Consider the following 20051-nt stretch of genomic DNA (forward strand, 5'->3'; position numbering starts at 1 on the left):
GACAGGAAGTTCAGTGTGTCCATTTTTCTGGAGAAAGGGATCAGTAGCTTTGAGATTCTCAAAAGGGGTCCATAACATAAAGAAAAAAACGGTTAGTGGGGTGGGTGACGGGGGGAGCTTGGAAAAGCTTTGAGTGGAGAGAGGACAAAAAAAGACCTGGTTGGAAAGGCCCCTCCAGAGCTGGTGAGAACAGGATGAGGGGAGGGGTGGTGTGAAGGTCTGGGCGGGAGAGGACAGGCCCAGCTATGGGGGCATGGTAGGGGGACAGCCCTCCAAGGGAGATTCAAGCACGACAGAGACACCTCGGTGACTGAAGGGAGCAGGGCTCAGGAGACTGCTGCTACGCAGGGATGGAGGAGTCAGCCCTGACTGCTCTAGGCTGCGGCCTCGGGGCTGGAGGTCCAGTTTTATCTTACCACCGAGGAAATGGCATTCCCGAGTTGGCAGGAGCCTGCCGCGTGGCCCCATGCCAGCCAGCAGCAGAGGGGGTAGATGCGGACATCTGCCTCCTTAGTGACATCATGTGTGCAGCTGGCAGTGAGTGGGTGTTCTCCAGGTGTGTCAGAGGTGCGTGCCACTGTGTCTCCTGTGACAGGAGTGGTGCACCAAGTGCTGCTGCTTGGGCTTTCCTCTGTAGTGTGTCGTCATATGTAGTATGTACCTTCAGCATCACCACACGGTATTGCATAGTAGGGCCCACACCTACTAGGCTCTCCTCTTCAGTGGGTGGCTCCCTGTGTCCTGTTTTTCTCCTCAGTGTTGGGGGCGGCTGTGAACATTCCTTTATACTAACGGCCTCTGCTTAGCTGACCCTCCCACTAGAGCAGGTGAGAGTGTCAGGACCTGTAAGTACTGTACCAGCTCTCTGCCCCGCAGCCTGAGGCTAGGCACCTCTTCCCTCCCCAGGCCCCTGAGCCTCTGAGCTCTCTGAAGTCCATGGCAGAGCGGGCAGCCATCAGTTCGGGCATCGAGGACCCTGTGCCGACGCTGCACCTGACCGAACGAGGTGAGGGTCCGGGCATGGTGGAGGCAGCCCAGCGAGGAGAGGCTGGCCCCACACCAGCCTCACCTGAGGGCCCGGCCCTGCCCCTCCCCACAGACATCATCCTGAGCAGCACGTCGGCTCCCCCGGCCTCGGCCCAGCCACCCCTACAGCTCTCGGAGGTGAACATACCGCTGTCGCTGGGTGTGTGTCCACTGGGGCCTGTGCCCCTCACCAAGGAGCAGCTCTACCAGCAGGCCATGGAAGAGGCCGCCTGGCACCACATGCCCCACCCCTCAGACTCCGAGCGTATCCGGTGAGGGGCTGCGGGCGTGGGGCTGGGGGCTGGGACCCGAGTCTGAGGGAGGAGGCCACGATGGGGATCTGGTTCCCAGTCCTGAGAGACTAGGTAAAGCTTGCTGGGCAACTGCCTTGGGGCTCTCCACAGGAGGCGAGGACTGTGGAGTTCAATATTGGGGTGATGAGGTAGCCCAAAGCTCCCACTGACGTATGCAAGGTGGGGAGCAGGGAGGCCAGGTTCTGCCTTCCCTGATAATGGAGAGGCTGTGGGCAGATAAGGGGGTGGGTTTCTGCCCACCCTCGAGACAGCAGGAGCTGGTGGGCACTGGAACTAACCCTCTTGTGCCCCACAGGCAGTACCTGCCCCGGAACCCCTGCCCGACGCCCCCCTACCACCACCAGATGCCACCCCCACACTCGGACACCGTGGAGTTCTACCAGCGCCTGTCGACTGAGACGCTCTTCTTCATCTTCTACTATCTGGAGGTACAGCAGGGCCCCCGGGGCAGCCTCGGGCCCCCCGGCTTCGCCGCCACCGCCGCCGTCCCCCCTCGGGCTGGAGGGGCGAGGTGGGTGCCCCACTGCGGCCACTGGGACCGCACCCCCTCCCCATCCCCGAGTCCCGGGCCCCCCCCCCCCAACCTGCCCCTGTCCCCACTTCCAGTGCAGAGGTTAGGGCCAGGCAGCCCCAGCCCCCTGTCCAGTCACCCTCCAGCATGGCCCACAGTGCCCGTGCCCAGTTTAATCTCAGCTCTCCCTGCACACTGCTTACTGGCACATCTCTGAGCCTCCCTGGAGACCACTAGGGAACTGTCCGACCTCTGCCTGACCCCAGTGAGTCACGGAGCACATTCACCCTCATCCCACCGTGGGAAACTTTCTAAATTGCCTCCTCTCAGCTCTCATCACACGTTAGTTTCTTTTCCTTCTCAAAGCTTCTCTGAAAGCAATTTCCACCTCCTGTCTCATTTTCCTTCTGACCAGCATTGGTACGTTTGTGTGCCCCAGCCCATCTCCTAGTTGGACTGTCCAGCCCACCCTTGGTCTGTGGCGGGGCCCGGGGTCAGCCCTGATGCCCTGCCCTGTTCCCCTCGACCCCTCCCATTTTGGGGGCCCCCTGATCCCCCGCTCCACCCTTCCTCCCCCAGGGCACTAAGGCGCAGTACCTGGCAGCCAAGGCCCTAAAGAAGCAGTCGTGGCGATTCCACACCAAGTACATGATGTGGTTCCAGAGGCATGAGGAGCCCAAGACCATCACTGATGAGTTCGAGCAGGTGAGGGCCCCTCCCTGTGCCCCGCCCACTCTGGTCCCGCTGGTGGAGTCAGGGTAGAGTCCTCCCTCCACGGTCAGGATCGCACCCCTGCTGGCCTCTCCTGCCTCCCCCTTCTCCCTTCACCACCAGCCTTCAGCCAGCTTGGTTCCTTGGGCCATTTGTTCACCTGAGCCACTGTCATCTTCATTCTTCACTTGGCCAACTCCCAGTCACCCCATAAGTCCTAGCCTTAATGTCCCCTCCTCAAAGGAGCCTTCCCCAGCCACACAGCCTGTGCGTGCGCTGTGCGCCCCTCCTCTGGCACGGTGGGGTGTGTGGTGTCTATGACCCACGACCATGGGCTGCACTGCACAGGGACCTTGTCAGTCTCCTTCCCCCCATGTCCCCAGCACCCAGCAGAGCAGGGGCTCAGCAAATACAAATGGGGAAGCCATTTTTTCTAATGACCATCTCATGTTCTGGTAATTAATTGGAACCTCCCACTTCTCACAAACACTCTGGAGCCAGACTACCTGGGTTTGAACCCAACTCTAGCTGGGTGACCTTGGGCAGATCACTTGAACCTGTGTCTCCATTTCCTTATGTGTAAAAACGGGGTGACAGGACCCGCCTTATGCAGTTGTTATAAGGATTAAATGAGTTAATAACATGTAAGTACTTAATGGTGCCTGTTACGTAGTAAGTGTCATGGGCGTATTGTATTTTGTTTCAAATTACTTTCAGTTGGTGTGTTCTGTTTCACAGTGGTTTTTTCCACCAAATATTCGCCTGATGCCAAGTACTGAACAAGGTCCTTGTCCTCAGAGAACTCAGTCCCCCCCCCTCAGTTCTTTGAAGCATTTCAGACATTCATGCAGAACCCAGCCCCATTCCCACTGTGTCCTCTGACACTAGCCACAGACTTCCTGCCCATCCTGGTTTGGTCCAAAAGTAATCCTCCGAGTTAGTATATTTCACAGCATCAGTCCTTCAGAGAGTCCCACAGCGTCACTGTCACCAATAAAACGTCTGTCCCGGCAGCGTGCCTGGATGTAGACTCCGAGCCTGTTCCATTCTCTAAGGATGGGGGAATGGCCGCAAGGGTTTTGTGAAGACTAAATGCTAGGACATACGTGACGTTCTCAGCACCTGATCAGTGCTCAAAAGCTGCAGCCATCGTGAGAAGCAATAGAAGGCTTTGCAGATGTGCCGGGTTGAGGCCCAGCTCTGGCACGCGACCGCGGGCGTGACCGTTCTGCGCCTCCCCGTGTTTCCTCTAAAGCGGGCCTGATGAGCTTTCCTACCTGAGAAGAGCATTGTGAGGGTGGAGTGAGACGGCGAATGCATGCAGGGCAGCTGGCCTGGTGCCTGGCACATCCGTGGCCCTAAGAACTGTCCCCTCTGTCTGTTGGTCCGGCCCAGATCCCTGACCACCTCCTCGTCCACTCACTGACCGCCTTCTCCCCCGGCCAGGGCACCTACATCTACTTTGACTACGAGAAGTGGGGCCAGCGGAAGAAGGAAGGCTTCACCTTTGAGTACCGCTACCTGGAGGACCGGGACCTCCAGTGACACCGGCCCCTCCCTCCACCCTCCCCTCCCCCCGCATGCTGATCCCCCTGCCCAGGTGAGGGCCCTGCCCTGGAAGACTGGGGGGAGGCCCCAGGCCATGGGGCAGCCCCCTCCCCCAGGAAGCAGGGAGGGGGCCGGGAGGTTTTGTCTTCCTCTCAGCCCCGCCCTGGGGGCCCGGGGGCGAGGGCTGCCCCCTCCTCCCCTCCCCAGTGAGGGACATTTTTTGGTAAACCTATTTTCATTTTGGAAAATATTTATGAATAAATAGTTTTATATGACGGCTGGCAGCAGCGGCCTCTCCTGTACCCCTCAGGAGTCAGTGAGCCAGGGGGGGTCCTGCCGCCGGGGGCGCCGGGCCAGCTGGGGGTTGAACTGGGAGTTGTACCGCCTCCGCCGATCGTCTGCCTCTTCTGGCTGATCCTCCTGGGGTGCTGTGCCTCGGACCCGGGCCAGCAGGGCCTCTGCACGGGCCCTCTCAGCCCCTTCTCGCCGAAGACGTTCGGCTCGAAGCTGGTCCAGGGACGGGGGTCTGCGAGGAAAGGAGTCCAGTCAGAAAGCTAGGAGCCCTGGAAGGACCCACCCTCTGCCAAGAGGGAGCTGCACCTGGAGCCCCTGCCTGCGTGTGCCGTGCTCCCAGCTCAGCTCCTGAGGGCTGCTGGGACCCAGGAGCTGGCCTCACCTGCCAGGGGCGAGGACCTGGGCCTCCCCAGGCTTTACAGTTATGTGCCCCTCAGAAAAGCCACTATTCATCAGCTGTGTGACTCAGCACACCCTGGCGCTCTCGGCCTCAGCTCCCCCTTCCGTAGAAGGAAGGAGACTGGTCAGTCTACGCTCTTCGCTGAGGGGTCCTGGCATCCTGGGGCACAAATCCGCTTTTATGTAGCCCCATGGTTCTCAAGCTCTTTGGTCTCTCAAAAATTGTGGGCCTCTGAGAGTTTTTGTTTCAGTGAATTTTATCTGTTAATACTAAGAAATCTTGAAAACAAACATTCCACTAGCCATCAAAGCAGTAGCGTTTTCTCACATCACGGAGCCTCTGGAAACCACTTGAGAATGAGAGTGAAAAAGTTAAGTGATGGTGATATCAAAACAGGTGTTATGAGAGGTGTCACTACCCCCGGGGTCGCCGGGCCACATGCTGAGAACCACGTCTCTACCCAGCCAGCCCCTGACCTCGTGTTCTGTCGCGGGTGGAGTGTCCCTGGTGCCCACATGGGCCCCAGCAGGCTTCCTTACTCTTTGGGCCGATGTTTCTCAGACCCCTCCTTTTCCTTTTTGCTGCAACGACTGTCGTCACCACTGTGCCTTCTCTTCTTCCCCAAGTGCTTCTGCATCTCCCGCAGAGGGTCTAGGCGGTTCTTGATCTTCGCATCTGGTCCTGGGCCAGGCTGGGGGCCCCCTCGCCCAGGGGGGAGCTGGTACCAAGGGGGCTGCGTCTGGGCTTCCGCTGCACTCTGGCCCAGGTACGTTAGGATGCCCAGAGCCTTCTCTTGCTTCTCCTGAGGGGCCGGAAAAGATGGAAGAGACAATGTCAAGTTTGTCTCCCCTCAGGGAGCCTTAGATGTGACAGTGGGGACACAGAACCAGTCATTCAGCTAACAGGTGTTGAGGGCCTGTCATGAGCCAACTCTGCCATGTGCTGGGGACACAACAGACCAACACAGGTGGGCTCCTGCCCCGGAGGGACAACGGCAGGTTCAGTAACAAAAAGCATGGGAAATGGAGGATGGGATGGAGCTGCTCTAGGGTTCAAAGGTGGCACCTTCAGGGAGATTAATTGAAGAAAAACCTGAAAAAAGCAAACAAGGCAAAGGAGGGACCGAGGCAGGGGGCTGGCCATCAGAGTCTGACGAGAAATCCCTGAGAGCAGGTGAGTGACAGAATCTGATCTACACTCTACAAAGCTCCCTAACACTTCCCAAATCCCTTTAGCGCCTGACATCAGGTTGGAGACCCACTTCCTAAGCCTGGCGGGCTGGGATAGCAATACTCGCCACTTGTTGAGCGCTGTTTCGGTTCTCTCACCCCCACTCTCTCCCTCTACTCCTGCCAGTCACACCTGAGGGCAGAGTGCCCCTCCCCCAGCTCTATCCCTGACTGACGTGATGAAGTGGGCAAAGCCAGCTTACTTTCTCCTGTCGCTTTTCTTCCTCGTACTCTTTATTGCCTCTGGTCACCCCTTTCCCTTCCTCCAGCAGCTCCCGAAACAGGTCCACAGGGCCAGAACTTGGGGCTCCTGCCTCTGCTGCTCCAGGCTCAGGTAGCGAGTTCTGATGCCTGGCTTTCTTCCGTAGGAATTCTGTGCGGGCCTGGGGGAAAAGAAAGTTACAGGCAGAACACTCAGAAGGAACTGGGAGTCGGTGCCGACCACAGAAAATCACCATCCACGGTGCTGGGGGCTACAAGGAATGGAGCAGAGGCACTGGGAGCCCAGAAGAGGCACCTGTCCCAGCCTGGGGAGAGAGTAGGGGAATGAGGAAACGCCTTTCAGACAGTAAACCAAAGGGGTTCCCAATCTTGGGTGACAATAAAAACAGCTACAAAGGCAGCCAAAACGGGTCTTAGGACAGGCACTCTGAGTTCCAGACAGGGCTCCAAGTCGCTACCCGCAGTTGATTTGCAATTTCTGATAAATGTGAATTTTAAAAGCCAAGCCCAGCTCCCAGCCAGTGCTGAGGCTCAGATCAGCTAAAGGACTGAAAACTGGGTGTAAACCAAACAGGTGGGGCGCTATAAAGAGCCTCTGGTGTTAGGGAGCGGGAAGGAGGGCCGCTGCAGGGAAAGGGCTCGCCCCACGGAGAGGTATTGACTTGTCCCACTGTCATTTCGCTGTGGCTTCCTCTCTGAAGCCATCTCACTTCTCTGAATGTAGGTGACAGCGCCCCTCCAAGAACGAACGGCGCTTGAGAGATTTCGCAAGTCAAGAGCTCTGTAAGGGGCGAGCATACAGTAGGCTCTCAATAAACAGGGTGTGGACGCAAACTAACAAGTGGTCCGAGTTTCCTTGAACTGCCCAGGGGTTCATTTACTCATAAGTTCCTACTCTATGCCAGGCACTACTCTGGCCTCGTGAAGTACACGAATAGAGGAAACTAAGACGAGGACGAGGGCGAAAGGATGCCCGCGGAGACAGGGACGTACTTCCACCCGCGCCCGGTCCCTACAACCGCAGGGGACACACTGCGCCTGCACCGCCCCCCACTTCCGGTCCCTCCCCAGGCGCCTGCGCGCTGGGCCCGGGAGCCCCGCCCGGCCGCACTCGGACTTTACCTCCTGCTGAGCGAGTAGCACCCTCCGCTCACGCTCTTTCTCCTCTTCTCGGGCCTGGGCCTCGTCACGCCGCACGCGGGCGACATTGTCCTTGTTCCGGACGTGCCAACTCTTCTTGGGCAAGATATTCATGGCGTCGTAGCCGTTCACAGACTGGCAGGCCCGCCTCCTAGCACTTCCGATTGGCGAGAGGATGCCCCGCCCTGTTATTCCTGCCTCGGACACGGATTGGTCCTGGGATAGTTAACACGCCCCCCAAGGTCTATAGCGAGAGCTGATTGGCTAAGATTCTCGCCCGAATCTTGGTGTCACCTAGCGACTGCCTCTCATCGAGGTTCCGGACCAATCACAAATGTCCCCGCCCCCGACGCTACCGGACGCCGCCGCCGATTGGCTAGCACGCCCGTCGAGTCCCTCCCGAGGCCAATACATCTGATTGGCTTGTCTCCCCGCGGAAGCCTTGCCCCCAGGCTTCAGGGCGCAAGTTTCAAAGAGCGCTCAGCAGCCTCGGCTGTGTTTATTGATACAAGAAAGAGGTTCCTTGGGGAGTCCGGGACTGGCAGCGAAATTCTAGGGCTGGAAGGGCGTAGGGTCTTCTCCAGATCTCCTATTTTACCGATGACATGGCCGAGGCTTGCAAAGGATCTGGGGGCAGGTCTGGGTCTGAAAGTGGGCTGTCACCCTGAGCCAGGCTGGGGAGGTCAAAGAGCCCCTTGGACCGAGCTCAGCGCCACTGCACGCTGTGCCAGGAACACTTTATCCTGCGCCGCCTGGGGTAGAGGGTAAAGAGAGGTGGAGGTGAGACAGACCTTCTCTCCCCCATGTCCCTTTACATCCCCCAGCACCCCTTCCCAGGGACCTGGCCTGGCTCACCGTCTTTATTTGACGCTTGAGCTCAGAGATGAGGCGTCCATATGAGTTAGCCAGGGCCAGGGTATACACCATCAGGACGCTAGAAGAGACAGGAATGAAAGCCACTCTCCAAACCCTTTTAGAATATCTTCAACGTATGGCTCATTAGAAACTAAGGGTCTAGACCCCCAAACCCCTCTTCAGAGCCAGGAGTCCAGGTTCCCAGCCCCCTCCTCTCTCGGACACAGGCAGCGGGGGCCCCAGATCACACACATTCAAACTCCCCCTCACCTGGAGATCAGCAAAAGGGGCACAGCAAAAGCCTGGGTCCCCAGGAAGAAGAGGAAGTTCTGGGTGGTCTGAGAGAGGCTGGAAATCGATATAGGGATCTGAGACCAGATGGATGACAACTCCCGGAATGGACCACACGGCTTAGAAGGCGGGATCCTGAAATTAAATACAGGCAGAGCTCAAGGATGGCCAAGAGTCAGAACCCTGGGTGAGGGCAGAGGGAGAAAGAGGCAGCACCTTTCACACTTACAGGAAGATACTACACAGCACAGGAACGGTGGAGATGGCCAGACCCAAGAGAAGGACCAGGGGGAAAAAGAAATTCGCCGTGGAGGCCCGAAAGGTGCGGGAGGCTGGGGAGCAGGTGGAGAAGAGGGTGTGCTGGCGAGGAAGGAGAGAATCTGAGACGCAAGAGTCTGAGCCTGGCCTCTCCTTCGTCACCATCTAGGAGTCCTGGCCCCTGGCCCCCTCTTCAGTAAGGATCCAGCAGTCCCCGATCCTTTCCCACCATCAGACCCAGAAGCCTGAGTGCCCTCTTCCCGCAAACCTAAAAGTTGGGATGCCCTAGACCTCTCCTTCTCTGACATCCAGGAGTCTGTCCTCCAGCCCCCTCCTTTCTCAAGATCTAGTAGTCCGGGGCCCCTCGCACCCTCCTCCCCCAGGACCCAGGAGTCACATCCCTCAGTCCCCTCCCTCACCTCAGGACCCAGGAGTCCACGCCCCAATACCTCCCGCTTCAGACCCAAGGGTGCTCCCGCCACCCCTCACCTTCTTCAAATAGAAAAGCAGCAGGAACTTGACCGTGTTGAGCAGGGGCAGTAGAGGGCAGAAAAAACTCCCCACCCAGACCACTGTCTGCGCGTAGATGAGCCCCAGCACCTCGTCGGGCACCTGGAACTCCTGAGTCCCCACCATGCGACCCAGCGCTCCAGGACAGAGCGCAGAGAACAGCCTAAGGGGCGGGGCCGGGCCAAGTCAGAGGCGCACCCGCTCGGATTTTCCCGCCTCCACCGTCCCGCCCACCAATGAGAAGTGAGCCTATCTGACAAGGGGCGGAGCTTTCAAGGTTCTGGAGGTGGGTGTCAAGACGGCAGGGCCAGAGGGAACTACCTAATATATGGGGGGCGGGGGGGGGGGAGTCTGCAGACTCAGGGCTAAGAAACTGAGCAGTCAGAGGTGGGGCTAGGAAAGGGGGCGGGGCAAAGAGGAAGATCCCAGGGGGATGGGCGGGGCCAGTTCCAATAGGGCGGGGCCAGAGTGAGGGGCGGGGCTCTCACTTCCGAGGAAATTGGATGAACAGCGAGATTGCCACGCCGGTCAGCAGATCAAAGATCAGGAGTTTGTACATCTCCTGCCCCACCCGAGTCTCCCAGCACTGAGGAAGGAAGAAAAGTGTCAGAAAGTGCCCTGGCGTCTGGAGGTCCAAGCATCCAAGTCCCCGAATCACAAGCATATGATCAATAGGCTTATCAATAGCAGAGGACTCAGGCGGGGGTGGGGGGGGGTCCTTAGTTTTTTCAAACATCCATACTTCCGTCCTCAAGAGGAGGCTGTTCTAGCAGCCAAGCTCCTCCTTCCTCCCAAACCAGGAGTCTGGACCCACCCAGCTCCTGCTTTCCTCCAAGGACCCAGGAGTCCCGGCCCCCTGGCCTCCTCACTGGAATTTCTTTGTAATTGTAGCCACAGGTTTTGCAGTCTTCAGCCTCCGAATTGCCCCCGCAAGTAATCTGATTCCAGAGAGAGAAGAGCAGGACCAGCAGAGAGGCCAGGCGGAGAACTATGGTGCTGGCAAGGGGAATGAAAAAGGGAATCAGCACTAACCGAGTGCCCACCAGGAGCCAGGACCCTCCTGCGTGGAACACGCTCACAATTCCCCCCACCTCACAGAAAAAGAAACAGGTTCAGCGACAGAGAGAATCGGGATCTGAATCCAGATCTCATTGGATCCCACATCCTCGGGATTTCCACGCCTTATCTGCTAGAAGCAATGTCCCTAGATTGGTCCCACCATCATCCCCAGCCCACCCCAGAAGGCTGGAACCTGAGCAGGATGAAAACAATCTGGCGGCTCCTGGTATAGCGCTCCAGCGGGGCAATGAGCTTGAACACGGGTGGCAGCACAAAGTTGACCGCGGAGATGAAGATGGACGGGAGGTAATTCACCACGAGCTTTAGCAGCGGCAACTGCTGAACATAGGACACCTCCTGGGAGGCAGGATGGGCCAAGAGAAGAGGCTCGGGGTCCTGGAGGAGCCACGCTTGCCATCCTCCCCCAGCCCCTACTCCCTTCAGGATCCTAAAGTCCGAGGTCCAAACATAACCCCCCTCCCCCACATCCCTCCTCTCTAAGGTCCCAGAAATCATAGGCCTCCGTCTCCTCCCTTGGAAACGTAGGTTCCAGGACCCCCAGACCCTCCTCCCCCGTGACCCTCCACACCTGCAGCTGCACGGTGAACTCTGTAGCCCAGTAGACGCCGTAAAAGGCTGCCCCCAGGAGCGCGAGGACCAGCAGGTTGAGCAGCACCCGCACCGACCACAGCTTGGCATGCTGGCCCAGGGTCCGCAAAGCAGCCTGGCGTCGCAACTCGGCTTCCTCCAGCTCCACCTGAGGCCAGGAGAGACGTCCATTTGAGTTCTAGTCCCCGAGGCCCGTGCGGGTGGGTGGTCCAGAGCCCTCAATTCAAACTGACGCAGTACTGCCCCTCTAAGGACTTCTGTAATCCTTGTCCCAGCCCATCCAGGGCTCTCCCCAAGACCATTTAGGTCTGGCCCCGCCCCTCCACGGCCCCGCCCAACACCCGAAGCCACACCCCTCCACGGCTTCGCCCAGCACGCCCCGCCCCTCCACCGCCCATCTCAGCACCCAAGCCCCGCCCATCATCGCATGCCGCTCCCCTCCGCGGCCCCGCCCAGCACTCATGTCAGGTGAGGAGTTCCGGTTCTACTTTCGCCAGCCCTTTCTGGCCACACCCTTCTCTGAATTTTGAACCAAGGAGCTTTAGGCCCCGCCCCTTTCCTGCTGCTTGCTTTTTTTCCTGTACTCTTTGACCTCAGGCATCCCTACTGTGGCCTCCTCCCAACCAGCTCATCCTCCAAGGCCCGCCTCCTTAGAGGAAAGCTGCCCCCAGCATCTCTCCCGAAGCCCCATCCCTGCTCTAGGCCCGCCCATTCTCAGCCCCGCCCCCTCTGGACCACATCTAGTTGTAGACCCGGGCTCCCAAGCCCACCTGCAAGTCAAATAGGATGTTGCGCTGGCGCAGCCGCACGTGCACATCCCCGCAGAGGCCAAAATCCCAGGCGGAGAACACCCGGTGGCTGTAGCTGGTCAGGGCCCCCGACTCCGCCAATAACGTCTGCTTCAGTCCGGACACGGAGCTGAGAGAGAGGAGACCCGAGAGACGGGGTGTGGCAGGATAGCCGTGAGCAGGGGACGCAACCCCTCTTATGGGACAAACAGGGAAAATGAACCCTAAGACCTCTGGCATTCGTCAAGCTGCTACCTGGTGGAGAAAGAGTCCAAGAGGCAGAGATCCGGTCAGGGGGACAAAGACCAAGAGAGAGATTCAGAGAGAGACCCAAAGGAGGATGGAAACCTAAATGAGACAGACAGAAACCTAGGAGGTAGGGACAGAGCTCCAGAGAGAAGGTGACAGGGACCCAGAGTGAGAGGGACAAAGACCCTGGGGACAGACATTTAGAGAGGAGGCTGAGACCCCACAGGGGACAGAGATTCAGAGAAAGGGAGACAAAGACTTGGCGAGGGGAGATCTAGAAAGAGAGGGTCAGAGACTCAAGAGTGGGGGAAGGACAGACATCCAGAGAAGGCGGGTGGGGGAGAAAGACCCAGAAAAAGGAGGACAGAGAGTCAGAGAAGGGGTAGGGAGAGATAAAGAAACTCTAGAGAGGGAGGGAAAGACCCAGGGAAGTGACAGAGAACCAGTGAAAGGAAAAGAAACAGAGAAAACTGGGCAGAGACTCCACATCCACCTTCACTGCCCTGGTGCAGGCTCCCACCACCTCCCCAGTGGACAACTACAGAAGACGCCGCCCCCCCCCCCCCCGCCCGGCCTCTTTGCTTCCACCTGTGCCCTCTTGGAATCCATTCTGTCTTCAGCCAGTGGAACCTTCTTTTTATACAGATCAGAGGTTTTCCACTTTAAAACCTATTCCACGGCTTCTTGTTTTTGAAGTCTAGGCTCCTTCATAGCACAGCCAGCCAGGGGCCACCTGATCTGGTCTCCACCTACTTCTCGAGGCTCAAATCCTGTGCCTCCTCCTCTTACTACAGGCCTTTCGTTTTCCACAACACTCCAAACCTCTTTCCACCACAGAGCCTTTGCACCTGCAGTCCCCTCTGCCTAGAACGCGTTTGTCTTGGCCGTTCACCTGACTGGCTCCTTCTCATCTTTCTGGTCTCCATCTACAGGTCACCTCCTCAGAGAGTCCTTTACCGATCAGTCCATCTAATGAGGATCCCCATCCATTACTTGCTATCACAGGGGGTGGCAAACTATGGCCCATGGACCAAATGCTGTTTTTGCAAATAAAGTTTTATTGGAACACAGCCACGCCCACTTGTTACATAGTCCTGCCCTACAAGAGCAGAGTTTAGCTGAGACAGAGACCTTCTGGCTGGCAAAGATGAAAATATTTCCTACTTGGCCTTTCCTTTTTTATCAGAGGAAACGTGCTGATCCCTTCTCTTTCACACCATCCCATTCGTTTTCTATATAGTATTGCTCCCAAACTGAAATTGTTGATCTGCTTCTTTATTTAACAGTCTGTCTTGAAGCTTATCTCCTTATTGGTTTCTGTGGAAGCTGGGGAGTGTGGTAGCTTGAAGGGGTTTTGAGGGGGCTTCTGGAGGCTGGTCGTGTTCTATTTCTTGGTATGGGTGGGAAGGTAACAAGCTCTACCCTTTGATTTGTGCATTCTTCTGGAAGTGTGCGATATTTTAAAAACAAAGAATATATACAGTCAACAATATTTGACAAGGGAGCTCACATACCCAATGGGGAAGAGAAAGCCTCCTCAATAAATGGTGTTGGGAGAGCTGGATAACCACATGCAAAAGAATGAAATTGGACCCCTATTTACACCACTCACAAAAAGTAACCCTAAATGGATTAAATACTTAAACATAAAACCTGAAACTGAAAAAGTCTTAGAAGAAAATATAGGGGAAAAGCTCCTTGACATTGGTCTTGGCAATGATTTTTTGGATATGACACCAAAAGCACATGCAACAAAAGCAAAAATTAACAAGGGGAACTACAACAAACTAAAAAACTTCTTCACAGTAGAAGAAACAATCCACAAAATAAAAAGACAACCTACAGAAGGACAGAAAATCTTTGCAAATCAGATATCTGATAAGGAGTTAATGTCCAAAACATATAAAGAACTCATACAACTCAATAGCAAAAAAATCCAAACACCCAAACAGAAAATGGGAAGAGGACTTGAATAGACAGTTTTCCAAAGAAGATATACAGATGCCCATAGGCACATGAAAAGATGCTCAGCATCACTAATCATCAGAGAAATGCAAACCACAATGAGATATCACCTCCCACCACCCATCAGAATGGCTATTATCAAAAAGTCAAGAAATAACAAGTGTTGGCAAGGATGTGGAGAAAAGGGAATAATCATTGCGTACTGTTGGTGGGAACTGGTGCAGCCACTATGGAAAACGATATGAAGCTTCCTCAAGAAATTAAAAATAGAATTAGCATATGACCCAGCAATCCCACTTCTGGGTATCTATCCAAAAGAAATGAAAACAGGTTCTCAAAGAGTTATCTGCACCCCTATGTTCACTGCAGCATTATTCACAATAGCCAAGACACAGAAACAACCTAAGTATCAATGGCTGATTGGATAAAGACGTGGTACATACACACAATGGAATATCATTCAGTCATGAGAAAGAAGGAAATCCCGCCATTTGCGACAACATGGATGGACCTTGAGGGCATTATGCTAAATGAGATAAGTCAGACAGAGACAAATACTGTATGATCTCACTTTTGTGCGGAATCTAAAAAAGCCAAACTCATACAAACAGAGAGAGAATGGTGGTTAGCAGGGGCTGGGTGGGGCAAGTGGGGAAATGTTGGTCAAAGGATACAAACTTCCAGCTGTAAGATGAATAAGTTCTGGGGATCTAAGGTAGCGCATTCTGACTGTAGTTAACAATACTGTATCACACACTTGAAAGTTGCAAAGAGAGTAGATCTTAAATGTTCCCACCACAAAAAAGAAATGGTAAGTGGGACAGGATGGAGGGGCTGGCTAATGCTACAGTAGTAAGCATATTGCAAAATACAAATGTATCGAGTCAACATGTTGTGCACCTTAAACTCACATAATGGTATGTGTGTCCATTATATCTCAATAAAGCCAGGGGAAGAAAAGAATTCAGTTTTTAAAAATTCAATGCAAAAAAAAAAAAAGAAAAAGAAATCCAGAATTGACCACTTGTCCCCACCCTAGTCCAAGCCACCATTGTCTCTTGCCTGGATTATTACAATAACCTCATAACTATTGGACCTGCTGCTGGCTTGCTCATCCTTAAACTCTCTCCCTCGCTCCTTGCGCTCCTGTCTTCCCCTCTCCTCCTTCTCTCCCTTTCCCTCCCCCTCACCCCTCTGTCTTCCACAGAACCACAGAGGAATTCTTTTAAAACCTAAATCAGACCTGGAGGATCTTCTGCTCAAGAACCTGCAACGCGTCCCAGCTCACTAAGAAAGAAGCCACATTCTTTACAGAACGCGGCCCCTTCTCTCTTGGCTCTCCCCCTGCCTCCCTCTGCTCCAGTCGCACAGGCTGCCTTACACCCTCCAACACGCCAGCCCTGCTCCCGCCTTGCTCCAGCCATACCCTCTGCCTGGAATACTCTCTCCCCGGGTATCTGCTTGACCAAATCCTTCACCTTCTCAACGTCTTTGCGTAAACATCACGTTCTCAATGAGTCTTCCCAGACCCCCTATTCGTACAGCAGCCTGGCCCAAGATCACGGTCAATCCCCCTCACTACTCTGCTGGTACGCAGAGCCCTGATCACCTTCTAACACGCCACACAACTGACTCATTTACGGCTTATTGCATATTGTCTGTCTCTCCCTGCTAAAACGTCGGCTCCATCAGCACAGGATTCTCTTGGATTTGTTTGTTCTCCTGTTTTACCAACTGCTTAGAACAATGCCCGGCACATGGCATATAGCACCTGCTCAGGAAATATTTATTTCATGAGTGAAGGAACCACCCTTATTCATTTCTGACACAGCACTCTCCCCTCCTGAAAAGATGCCATTCATTTGCTTACTTGTTTAATGCCTTACCTTCCCCACTGGACTCTAAGCCACAGGAGGGAGAAACTTCCCACCTTTATCCCTGGTCTTCAGCATTTTTTTTTTTTTTAAGATTGGCACCTGAGCTAACATCTGTTGCCAATCTTTTTTTTTTCTTTTTCTTCTCCCCGAAGGGCCTCCCCCCCAGCACCCCCCTTCACATAGTTGTTTATTCTAGTTGTAGGTCCTTCTGGTTGTGCTATGTGGGACGCGGCCGCAGCATGGCCTGATGAGCTGTGCTAGGTCCGTGCCCAGGATCCAAACCTGCAAAACCGTGGGCCGCCGAAGCGGAGGGCATGAACCCAACCACCTGGCCAAGGGGCCGGCCCCAGGAAGCATTTTTTAATTGGATTTCAACTCAAACAGAGAGAAAGGGATAACAGAGCAAGACTCAGGATTCTTGGGGAGGGTGCCTCTACCACCACTACTCCCCCCACGGCCCGGGGGGCTGGGTGTGCGGGTGTCACTGACCGGTGCAGGATGAGCAGCAGGTGGAGGAGGCCAATGACGAAGACGCAGCACAGGTAGCTGACCGCCAGGTGCGGGCGGGGTGGGTAGAACCCATAGAAGAGAGAAGACCATTCTAGAAAACTCTGGGGAGGGCAGGGTAGGGGTCACATGGGGCTGGGTAGAGGCAAGGTTCAGGGAGCTGGGCGGTTGTGGGGGCACTGGGGCTAAAAGGGGGGGGGGTCTCCCAGCGACCCAGGCGCGCACCTCTCCAGAGAGCAAGCTGAAGAGCTGGGTGGGGAAGGCGATCAGGCCCTGGGGGCGGGGGTCGTAGGAGCCGCAGTGGGAGGAGGTGTCAGGACCAGGCGGACCCGGGGGATCTCCTTCCACCCAGGTGGGCAGCAGCGTCATGCAGAGCTTGAGCACCGAAGCCAGCACGTTGAGCAGCAGCAGGAAGCGCAGCAGAGAGAAGTAGGACTCCGTGCCGGCGCCGAACTGGCCTGCAGGGGGCGGCAGAGAGAGGCCTCGGGCTCCTTTCGGAGTCCGACCCAGCCTCCCTCCCTCAGATCCGGGAGTCCAGACCCCAGCCCCTCCTCCCTCAGACCCAGGGGTCCGGGCCCCCACTCCCTCCTCCCTCAGACCCGGGAGTCCAGCCCCCCAGCCCCCCAGCCCCTCCTCCCTCTGCCCCTCCTCCCTCAGACCGGGGAGTCCAGCTCGCCCCAAGATGCCAGCTCAACCCAACCGCACCCCCGATCCTCTTCAGCGTCCACACCCAGGGCTGCAAGGTGCGCAGTCCTTCCTGCGTCTTCTCCTTGGACCATCCAAGCACCAGGGCCCAGCGGGCCACCCTGGACCTTGAGCCCAGAGCCACTTGGTCCCTGGCTTGGCTCTGCCTGGGAGAGAAAGAGTCAGAGACAGAAAATGAAGGGCCTAGCAGCCCCAGATGGAAACCACCCAAATGCAGAAACAACCCAAAAGGAGGACCAGGAAGTGAACTGCAGCGTGGTCATCCCGTGGAATACTCTCTAGCAACAAAAAGAAAGAGCTGACGCTAAGCCTAGGAAGCAGGGCAGAAAATGAAGACTGCAGCATTCTGTTCCCACACGGCTCCACAGCGAGCACAGGGAAAGCTGGCTCTCGAGGGAGGCAGGCACAGGTGGCAAAGCTAGGAAGACGAGGAAGCAGTGACCACCGTCCGAGGCTGGGAAGGCGTTCCTGCGGGGAGAGAGGGGTGCTTCTGCGGAGCTGCGATGTTGCCGCGATGCTGCGTCTCTAGTTCCAGGAGGAGTTCAGCTGGGCACTCGCTATAGGAATACGCTTTGAGTCTGGACACCTTGTTTCATGCACCAGGCAAATATCATCATCAAGTAAAAATGAAAAAAAGAAACAGAGAAAGGAAGGAAGGTGTAATACTGTGATTTATAATAAGAAATATTTATTTGGCCTTTGTCCCCTTTTCTGACACAGAGCTCCTAAAACCCTCGGAGTTTCCGAAGTGTGGAGAGGGACTAAGGTGGCTTTTGTTATGTAAATGAGGTTCCTTCTGGAAAGCACCTTAGGATGGGAGCAGGTTGCCAGGAGAACCAACCACGTGACTAGAGGGTTGGAACTTTCCGTCCCAGCCCCTGATGTCTGGGGAGGGGAGAGGGGCGAGAGAGGTTGGATCAGTCGCCCATGGCCAATGACTTAATCAATCCTGCCTTAGTAATGAAACCTCCATAAAAACCCCAAAGATGGGGTTTGGAGAGCTTCTGGGCTGGTGAACACGTGGCGATTCAGGGAGAGCGGTGGGCGCAGAGGGCAAGGAAGCCCCGCACCCTTTCCCCATACCTTGCCTTCCAACTGGCTGTTCTTGAGTTATATCCTTTTATAAGAAACCAGTAATCTAGTAACTAAAGTGTCTCTCTGAGTTCTGTGAGCTGTTCTAGCAAGTTAATTGAACCCAAGGAGGGGTTTGTGGGAACCTCTGATGTATAGCCAGCGTCAGAAGCACAGGTGACAAGCTGGACTTGCAATTAGCATCTGAAGTGGGGGTCGGGGGGCGGACAGTCTTGTAGGAGGGAGCCCTTAACCTGAGGGATCTGAAGCCATCTCCAGGCAGATAGTTCAGTTGAAGTGTGGACCCCCATCTGGTGTTAGAGAATTGCTGGGTGGTGTGGAGGATGCCTCCCCTCCCCCACTGCCATCAGAATTGGCGCCAGGACTGTAGCACTAAACAAGGGTGAGTCACACAGGGCCCCACTCTCAGAGGGGCCCCATGGCTGCTTCCAATGCTGTTGCCATCTTGAAATGCGTAATAACATCTTTCACTGGGCCCTACGAATTATGTAGAAGGAGAGAGGAAAGACAGAAGTAAAAGAGTGACAGGCTTGGGAGAGGAGGAGGCAGAGACAGAGAAAGACAGAAAGCAGAGAGGAAAAAAATTAGTAACAGATTTCAGACACACAGAAAGAAACAGAGGCAGAGACGGGCTTGGAGGGAGAGAAGACACTGAGAGGCCAGGAGAGGGGAGTCTGGAGCCACAGAAAGACAGGACTCCTTGGAGTCAGAAAAGTAAAGACACAGAGACACAGACGGGGGCCTGAGGGAGGCAGGGAGGATGAGACAGCAAGTAGACAGAGCCCCAACAAGTGGGAAGGTGGTCCCCACCTGGCTGGGAAGTGGGATGTGGGGCCCTCACCTGTGTACCCGTCTGGCCTGCATAGGCCAAGGCAGTTCCCGGGAAGCGTGAGGTTCCTGCAGCTCCTTTTGGGTGGCTTCTGCCAAGGCCTGGATGCTCCTCCCTCCGTCCTCATCCTCCTCCTCCAGCATCCCCCAAGGCAGCACCCCAGGGCCTCGGTACCGAAGAGTAGCAGCACTGGGGAGCTCATTGAGCACAGAGGAGAGCGACGGGCCTGGTGCAGGAGGGTAGGGGGCTGGGAAGACTCAGGAATCCTCCTCCAGCCCCTCATCCCTCAGACCCAGGGGTCCGGGCCCCAGCCCCTCCTCCCTCAGACCCAGGGGTCTGGGCCCCCAGCCCCTCCTCCCTCAGACCCAGGAGTCCGGGCCCCCAGCTCCTCCTCCCTCAGACCCGGGGGTCCAGGCCCCCAGCCCCTCCTCCCTCAGACCCAAGAGTCTGGGTCTGCTGTTCAACTTCCTCTTCCCTTATTTCAGGATCTTTGGACCCTGGCCCCTCCCATTCCTCAGACACCTGAGCCCCAGCCGGTGGTCCTCTCCTCCCCCAGGACTTGAGGCTGGGTCTCCAGACTGCTCCCCAGGACCCAGGAGTCCCCGCTGCCTTCTCCCCCAGAAACCCAGGAATCAAAACCCCTCCCCCTCTGCCCTTCAGACTGGAGTCCAGGCCTCCATTCTTCATCTCCCACAGGACTTCCGCCAGCCTGAGGGGTTGGACCTGACCCCCCAGGGCTCCCCTACCTGCTCGGGCCTCCCGGGGTGCTAGCCACCCCCCAGAGGAGCCCCAGGCCTCTGGTTCCCACGTCGGGCTCCCCTCCATGGTCCCAGGCAAAGCTGTGTTTCCGTCTCTAGGAGCGGGCTGGGCTCGGACGGCGCCAGGTGAGGGAGGGGCCAAGGGCAGGTCTGTAACTGACCGCCAGGTGGCCTGGAGGGAATACTGTGCACTTCCCAGAAACCGTCAAGGCCACTGCTGCGGGCTCTCCTGGCAGTGCGGTTCAGGGAGCAGGGACAGTAGCACTTCACACCAGGACTTGGGGGCACAAGCGCCCCTCTGTCA

The 20051-nt window shown here is 56.1% G+C and overlaps 3 protein-coding genes across 16 annotated transcripts in view; 1 reads left to right on the forward strand and 2 right to left on the reverse strand.

Annotated features, from left to right (window-relative positions):
- CNOT3 (CCR4-NOT transcription complex subunit 3) overlaps nucleotides 1–4385 on the forward strand; it is a 17015-nt gene extending 12630 nt beyond the window's left edge. For 6 of the 13 annotated variants that reach the window (XM_070633367.1, XM_070633362.1, XM_070633363.1 and 3 more), the window contains exons 14-18: nucleotides 907–1006; nucleotides 1100–1298; nucleotides 1636–1768; nucleotides 2431–2556; nucleotides 4009–4385. In XM_070633367.1, the coding sequence (XP_070489468.1) occupies nucleotides 907–1006; nucleotides 1100–1298; nucleotides 1636–1768; nucleotides 2431–2556; nucleotides 4009–4107 (657 nt within the window). In that variant the 3' untranslated portion in view covers nucleotides 4108–4385. Of the gene's footprint in view, nucleotides 1–906; nucleotides 1007–1099; nucleotides 1299–1635; nucleotides 1852–2430; nucleotides 3214–4008 lie in introns of those variants that run through there. The other 7 variants (XR_011543882.1, XR_011543883.1, XR_011543881.1 and 4 more) reach the window with 2 other exon arrangements.
- On the reverse strand, nucleotides 3236–7983 carry LENG1 (leukocyte receptor cluster member 1). The gene is made up of 4 exons (XM_008528201.2): nucleotides 7378–7983; nucleotides 6237–6416; nucleotides 5344–5606; nucleotides 3236–4636 (listed from the first exon to the last, which is right to left on the reverse strand). Exons 1-4 carry the CDS (start codon nucleotides 7507–7509, stop codon nucleotides 4417–4419), a joined length of 795 nt encoding a protein of 264 aa, XP_008526423.2. The 5' UTR covers nucleotides 7510–7983; the 3' UTR covers nucleotides 3236–4416.
- Nucleotides 7876–19915, reverse strand: TMC4 (transmembrane channel like 4). Of its 2 annotated transcripts, none has more exons than XR_011543885.1 (15): nucleotides 19736–19904; nucleotides 19002–19215; nucleotides 17069–17214; nucleotides 16589–16821; nucleotides 16346–16467; nucleotides 11748–11895; nucleotides 10958–11125; nucleotides 10562–10725; nucleotides 10179–10305; nucleotides 9798–9895; nucleotides 9289–9472; nucleotides 8771–8873; nucleotides 8521–8676; nucleotides 8251–8329; nucleotides 7876–8147 (listed from the first exon to the last, which is right to left on the reverse strand). XR_011543885.1 is itself a non-coding variant. In XM_070633372.1 (15 exons), exons 1-15 carry the CDS (start codon nucleotides 19812–19814, stop codon nucleotides 8079–8081), a joined length of 2118 nt encoding a protein of 705 aa, XP_070489473.1. In that variant the 5' UTR covers nucleotides 19815–19915; the 3' UTR covers nucleotides 7876–8078. The 2 variants fall into 2 exon arrangements, 1 of the variants encoding a protein (XP_070489473.1); XM_070633372.1 differs by having other exon boundaries at nucleotides 8771–8901; nucleotides 19736–19915.
- Nucleotides 19916–20051: the final 136 nt, after the last annotated feature.

Source organism: Equus przewalskii, chromosome 9 (assembly GCF_037783145.1).
Source record: "Equus przewalskii isolate Varuska chromosome 9, EquPr2, whole genome shotgun sequence".
NCBI lineage: Eukaryota > Metazoa > Chordata > Mammalia > Perissodactyla > Equidae > Equus > Equus przewalskii.